The following is a 7,920-nucleotide window of genomic DNA, read 5'->3' on the forward strand; positions in this document are numbered from 1 at the left end:
TTTTAAATTAACCAATGAGAGTCATTGGTTAATTAAAAAAAAATCGTACATCAGTTAAAAGAATATACCCAACAGAATTAAAAACGTAAACGGTGCCGGCTTTCACACTGCAGTGGGGTTGCTAGATATAACAAGTTTAGTAAGGTAATGTTATGTAATACCCTCATCAGTTGTTTAGTCTTATGCTTATTTTATGCTTAATTTAACTATATTAAGTTGTTGTTGCCTTTAATCAAGTTAATGGTTTTCTAGATTTTGTATAAAAATGTGTCTGGCCGAAATTTAACTAGGCAATTATATTATATTATATTACTATTTGCAATGTGTCACTGAATATTATCTATCATTTATTTCTTATCACAAATAAATAATTGATGAGGGTTTCTATTTCTAATGCCGGATCTTAGACCGTTGTGGTGCGTTTAATATTACAATTTACTTTTTGTGCAATTAAATATCTAGAGCAGAACACAACATCTGTTAGCCAAAATTTTTTCCAAATGATTTCCATACAGAACACTAACCCAGATAGTATGTATCCAAAAAGTAATATCTGCCACGGTACGTTGATATTGACTTTGTTGGATTGGTTCTTAATCTTAAAATCGTTATAAAGACGATTCTCCCAGTACAGGTTGTTTAAATAATTATCAATGAGACCGTTTTCTCTCATCCTCATCGCTTGCAAATGTAATTTGTGCAGCATCGGAAATCCTTTATACAAATAAATAGCATACACCGCTTTAGTGATAGGCTTTTTGAAAGTGTAGATCATTTCGTCACCGAATTTGTCGAAGTATTTGTACTTATTATACCTATAAATAGAACGAATGACTATCGTAAACAAATCCTCCGATTCACTGACAGTCTTGATACTGTCCAAAAGTGATTCGCATCCTTTTACTCCATTTACCGGAACGGAATCATTCATACCCACGGATGCCAAGTAATTATTCATAACGCGACTCACGCAAGGTTTCATGTTGTATTTCGTCAGGTCTTCTTCGCTACATACTTGGTAATTCTCGAACGGATTGGTCGTGAGACTCACTAGATTAGACACGTAGTATACGTTTATGATGTAAGCGAATAAAACCCAGTGAATGAAAAGGTATCTAGTGAAGAAGTTCCCTTTTAGTCTGTTTCCAGCAAGGAACAAATATCCAACCATCTTTAGAACGATTAGGCCCTTATCCTTCGGGCGGACGAAGATGACAAAGATGGTGAAGTAAACGAGAAAAGCGCAAATGAAAACTGTCCAAACTATCGCGTCGAATTCCAAGTATATGTTTTTCCATTGTGCAACTGCCGTTGATTTTTTGACTTGATATGAAACTTCATCCGTATAAGCGAGGTGATCCCAAATGTAGTCAAACGCTTTAGCCCTATGATGAGTCAACAACATCCCGCCCATTATCATATCCACTTGTCGGCTTTGGAGCATATACAAAGGACCCACTGCTGTAAAATCCTCCTTTATTGTTGAAAATTCTTCACCATCGTTAGTGTGAATGAACTGGATTTTAAAATCTTCCAATTTGCCTATTTCTGTTAACATGGCCTCTTCGACTCCTGGATGTTTTATATTACTTTGTTTTTCAGGATTTATCGCATACGGACCCCAATGGGGGATGGCAACTTTGAATGTGCAGTTTCTAAGACCTGTTACGAATTTATCGGGAAACAAATTTTGTTTTGACATCGAACATTTGCCGTATTCGATGATTCTGTCGTATTGGTGGCCGCATCTGTAGTTCTCTAACGGATTGTATGTATAGAGTTCGGGGTCGGCGCTTTCGTTCATTATCAGTACATTAATTACATGATATTTCAACAGGAGGTTGAATATTTTCGTTAAATGGTTCTTCTTTAAATTTTTTATCATGATCAAGAACTTCGCGTGTGGTTTCCAAAAAACTTCTTCCACTAATTCGGGGAAATCGTTTATGAATTCATTGCTGCTCCCGGCTGCTACGAAGTATGCCTCGTTTTCAATATTACTTCTGCAATCTGGTTTCCGTATTAGTATGGTTACGTAAGCATTATTAACTATCTTAAGGATTTCTTCATTGTCGGTGTTCATGTCAATGATTGATAATTCTTTGTAGTCATTAAAATACGTTTTTATAATATCGCTTACGCATTTTTGGAAAAGTATATCAGGGGATTCTTCATATAGAAGTCTGGACTGGTATACGGGAAATACACAGACCAGTATAAGATACCCGACCAGCATTGTGAATGGTGCAATCATTCTCGCGGGCCACCCTACGAGTGATCAAATATGGACATTTTCATTAGGTACAGATTTATTATTGTTATAGTACAAGAGCATACGAACCTGGTTTCGTGTTAATTTTGAACTTTGATTAGATTTTCTATAATGAACTAATCTAATTTTAAGCTGCCCATCTACGTGAACATAATAAAATGTAGGGTAAGAAGAAGTGACTCTCTCTGTAACTTGCTCAAATGGAACATATCAATATGCCTTGAATTTTCACGGCCCCCACGGCGCAGTGGATTTACATGACGTGGAGGTCCTGGATTCCATCCCCGGCTGGGCAAATTAAGGTTGGTCTTAATTGGTCTAGGTCTGGCTGGTTACCACTCTACCGGCAAAGACGTACCGCCAAGCGATTTAGCGTTCCGGTAAGATGTCGTGTCGAAACCGAAAGGGGTGTGGATTTTCATCCTCCTGCTAACAAGTTGGCCCGCTTTCATCTTAGATTGCATCATCACATACCATCAGGTGAGATTGTAGTTAAAAATGCCGCGTCCTGTGAAACGAGTACACTTGTTACAGGGTTTTAAACAGGGCATTTAAAAGGGAGAAACACACAATGGGCAGTGAGTTCATGCAATGCATTTGTTTGTTTACGGCTGTATTGTTCTAATTTTCGGGCCTGCCTTTTCGTCGGTAACTCCAGACTTTTAGCACTTGTTTAATTTTGATGGGACTTTTCTAAGTACAATACTATTTTATTTTAAGATAATGTTAAGCTATGACAAGCGATGTGACATCGCTGTAAATTCCAAGTAATTCTAATGAATACATTGTAATAAAACTTGCTAAAGGCGAGTATTACATTGACGAGTTTAAAATAGCGGAATCACACCCTTGGTGAGTGATTACAAACCAATGCTCTTGTACTATCTTATTAGACACCGCTTTGTCAAGTGACAGAGACTTTATTGATGCGAACGTATTAAAAATGATTTTAGTAATAAATCAATGTAATTACTTTGTTTATTTTGATTAATTAATCTACAGTTAATAGTTGCTGATCACTAGATAAAATTATTTCAAAACAAATTTCTTTTAATATAGTTTTGTGTGGTTATATATGTTAAAGACTGGGAGTTTTTGTTTTATTCTTTACAAGTTAGCCCTTGGCTACAATCTCACCGGATGTTAAATGATGATGCAATCTAAAATGGAAGCGGGCTAACTTGTTATGAGGAAGATGCAAATCCACACCCCTTTCGGTTTCTACACGACATCTTTCCGCTAAATCGCTTGGTGTCTTCGTCGGTACGGTGGTAACTAGCCTCGGCCGAAGCCTCCCACCAGCCAGATATGGATCAATTAAGAAAACCCAAGACCTAGCCATGGATCGGATCCAGGACCACCGTCTTGTAAATCCACCGAGCAAACCACTGCGCCACGGAGGATTATGTTTACGAAACTAAAAGTAAGGAATGAAAAAAAAATTAATTGACATAGAAGTAAATAGAAACAGAAGAAAGCATCTATCATATTCGTATAACGTATTCTATACTAAGTAATACTCGTATTATATAGATGTAAAGTTTGTGATCATGTAGGGGATAATCTCCGGATCTAATGAATAGATTTTAAAAATTCTTTTACCATTAGAGAACCACGTTATTTATATACGTGTGTATTATAGTGTCATAAGCTATATTCTATCTCCGTAGACACTGGAACGTGAAGTACGAGCGTGAAACCGCGGCTCGTCTACTAGTATTGTACATATTTTTCAAAAAGTCCTCTCTCCTTGGAGAGTGAATGTTAAGCTTAGACCAACCACGCTGCTCCATTTTTTTGATGTTTGGTGGGCTATCATTATTGTATCGCCATCATCATTAACATTCATTATTAATCACGGGTCTCCTCTCAGAGGGGATAGGCATTAGTCCACCACGTTGGCCCAATGCGGATTGACAGACTACATAAAGAGAATTAAGAAAATTTTCTGGTATGTAGGTTTCCTCACGATGTCTTTCCTTCACCGTTTGAGATACGTGATATTTAATTTCTTATCTAAATGCACATAACTGAAAAGTTGTAAGTGCATGCCTTGGACCGGATTCGAACCTACGCCTTCCGAATCGAAGGCAGAGGTCATATCCACTGGACTATCACGTCTATTGTATTATTAAGAGTAAGTATTCAATATTTGTTTTGAAATCAAGATTGGTATTAATGGTATTGCTAGTTTATGTTAGTAAAACTATAAAATTTTGCATAAATGAATTATTTCGTAATACCCTAAGCTAATAGGTACCTAAGCCTGATGTCAGTGAGCCTTGGTGCTAACCTAGATATCCAGGCAATTGCCTCGCCCGCACTGGCATAGGTAATTGGACAAAATGGCTATAAGATTGCCTATCATTTTCCCCTCGGTCGATTTCTAGGCAATTCATATACGTACCTACTGAATGCCCACTTCTTTGTCATCCTTTTATGTTCCCGACATGCTTAATACGGGGAATAATTATTATAAACGCAAAAGTAAGTTGGTTTGCGGCGTTTTATCGGTTTAATCAGATTTTTTTTGTATTTGAAAAGCTACATTGTCAGCGAGTAACACATGCTGTATTTTATCCCTCAGGAATGGGAACTACATTCCTCGGCTACCGCTAGTATACAATATACCTAATATTCTCAAAGACTTACGAAATGGTGTGATTGATGCATTTCCCAAGGAAACTCCGGTTTTGGAGTGAAATGTACGAAGAGGGTTTTCTGTTGGATTTGGATGTTGGTATCTACACTTCAAAAAGAAAAGTTATGTCTTTTACTTGTCTGTGAAATCTGTGAATCTGTTTGTGGCACCTAGTTTTACATGACATGACATGGACATGACAGGACATGACATGACATGTGGAATGTTCCCATGGGAATAGAAATTCCCATTCCACAACAGGCGCAGATCACAATGTAGGAACTTCCTTACGAGGTACGAAATGAGATATGTTCCTACCGTGCATTGCTAGTTGATGCCATTAACATCAGATGAGCTATTTACATCATCTAACACAAGTATGTAAAAAATAATTAGCAACATGATAGATCGTCGTATATTATGATTATTATAATTATAATTATAAATCATTCTTGCCGCAAGCATAATGCTATGATTTGGTGTCATAAGATCATCGGTTGGCCTTGGCGCTGCTTTGCGAAATGCGAACTGTAAGATTCTACGCGCAGCTAATGGTAGGGCCATGCTGTTGAGAGGCAGTTTCTTTGTATAGCTCATATACAACATTTTTGTCTAACTACTCAGTCAACGAATCAGTTAAAAATAATTTTGCGAGTTGGCTGCTTATCATTCCAATCTATAATTAAGAAATAAGAACCATTAGCTATTATTAATGACTAGCTGACACCGCGCGGTTTCACCCGCTTGGTTCCCGGTCCCGTAGGAATACGGGAATAATATATAGCCTACAACCTTCCTCGATAAATGGGCTATCTAACACTGAAAGAATTTTTCCAATCCGACCAGTAGTTCCTGAGATTATCGCATTTAATCAAACAAACAAACAAACTCTTCAGCTTTATAATACCTATTAGTATAGATATAGTTTGGACACGAGTTTTTTATGGCTTAAGGCTTGCTTTACTTGATTTTGTAAGAACATCCTTGTGGGGTCGATCAATATAGCGATTTTCGGTGAAAGGTCTCTATTCAATCACCTAAAACTCTTCAAAACTATATGAAATTAGTGCTACGTTCTTCTTCTTCTTGATGTAGCGGCTTAGCGCGAAGTCCCTTTATCATGTTGACCGCTTGCAATCTATTGTAATCGCCACTGACTATATTTCTCCTCCAATACTGCAGACTCATTCAGTATCTTTGACGTATGCGAGTTGACATATACGAAGTTGAGATTTTATGTAAAAATGTCATCCAGTGCTTTTCATCAGGTTGATAATAAAGACCAAAATAGCGAATAGGTTGCCGCCAGGTACAACAGCAGTTTCTTGACTGGGATGTGTTTTACCTCCTTCGGATTTACTATGAAATGTATTAGGTGGAGGTTTCGTATATATATTAGAGCTTAAAAAAAAAATCTATGCAACTGGCATAGAATTTTTTTTTTTTAAGAAATTAAATATCACGTGTCTCAAAAATCTGTAAAGGAAAACATCGTGAGGAAACCGAAGAGAATTTTCTTAATTCTCTGCGTGTGTGACGTCTGCCAATCCGCATTGGGCCAGCGTGGTGGACTATTGGCCTAACTCTTATTCTGAGAGGAGACTCGAGCTCAGCTGTGAGCCGAATATGGGTTGAGAATGAGTTGCATTCATTTGCAGAGGTGTTTCCTCTGCTTATTGCTACGTTATATCAGCATCATTATCAGCTGATGGACGTCCACTGATGCACACAGGCATATTTAAGGACTTTCAAACAACACGGTTTTGACAGTGCCGTAGCTAGGTAACCAAGGGCACCGGTGCAAATGAAAACATGGGACCACACTATTATCTAAAGTTTCATTTTCAAAGTTCAGTTCGAACGCGATTTTCTGGTAAGGATTCGAGCTTGAGGATCACGGAGTATTGCACCGCCTAGCCCCTTGGTAGTTACGCCATTGGACTTCGAGCCCCTTGCATCTAGTGGATACCTGTAACCCGCTTGATATCATCCGGCGACCTAGGGGGTAATACCAATACTTGCTTGCCGGTGCGGGGTCGCCATGACGCCTTGGGAGTTGGACTCCATAGTTTATATAGGCATGTTAAACTCATACCAACGTTCTAGCAAAAGCGGTGACAAGTCAGTGAGTGGCTAATAGCATACATAATGCGCTGAGTAGTTGAGTAATTAACTCGGCCTTTCACCCGCGGCCTAGGGAACAATGGTCGCGACGTCACGCGCGCAAACGCATGGAAAATATGAATATTACACATTATGAAACTAAATGCAACTGAAACTGTTAACAGCGAGCAAGCTTTAGCGTTTTATTACTATTGTTATGGACTAGGGTTCGAAAATTGGGAATTAAACACCTGGTGACGTGTATGAGAATTTATTCCACTCCTTAATCCGAGTATCAATACACACTTCCAAACGTAAGCATAAGTAAAAAATCGATTCAGTAGTTTCGGAGCCTATTTAAAACATACAAACAAACAATTAAATCCTTACTCTTTATTATATACAGTAGAACCTGTTTAATACGATTTCGCAGGGACTCAACTATAAACGCGTCTTAGAAAGCGTATTAAAGCGGTACTTAAAGTAATTACTTATTCTTGTATGGCAAAAAGATTTGGATGCATTAGCAACATCGATCTCCTATATGAGGTCAATGATTAGCAATTACGAAATTTTCAATTAAATTTTAATTTTGCAGTGCGTCTTCTAAATTTTTAGTTTAAAATTGCATCATGTCAAGGATCGTTTGCTGTCAGGGTCTTTCAGTTGTTTAAAATATCAGGATATTTTAAACAACTGAAAGACCCTGACAGCAAACGATCCTTGACACTGCAAAATTAAAATTAAACTAAACTATTAGACTATTAGACTATTAGACTTGTCCTGCAACCTTGTTTAAAGACCTTTATGATGTCCTGATCTATTTGTTGTAATTTATTAGTAGCATTTGGAATAACACGCGTGTGACATGTATGCGTATTAAACGGGATGACGAATCGTATTA

At 37.7% G+C, this 7,920-nt stretch overlaps 1 protein-coding gene across 1 annotated transcript; it reads right to left on the reverse strand.

The window, feature by feature from the left end:
* Positions 1–403: 403 nt before the first annotated feature.
* On the reverse strand, positions 404–2,236 carry LOC112049430 (uncharacterized). Its single transcript, XM_024087306.2, has one exon. The coding sequence runs from the start codon at positions 2,234–2,236 to the stop codon at positions 404–406; it is 1,833 nt and encodes a 610-aa protein (XP_023943074.2).
* Positions 2,237–7,920: the final 5,684 nt, after the last annotated feature.

Source organism: Bicyclus anynana, chromosome 9 (genome assembly GCF_947172395.1).
Source record: "Bicyclus anynana chromosome 9, ilBicAnyn1.1, whole genome shotgun sequence".
Taxonomy (NCBI): Eukaryota; Metazoa; Arthropoda; class Insecta; order Lepidoptera; family Nymphalidae; genus Bicyclus; species Bicyclus anynana.

What these genes read in the sequence shown, in the direction of transcription:
- LOC112049430 (XM_024087306.2), bottom strand. Translation starts at nt 2,236, where the DNA reads ATGCTGGTCGGGTATCTTATACTGGTCTGTGTATTTCCCGTATACCAG.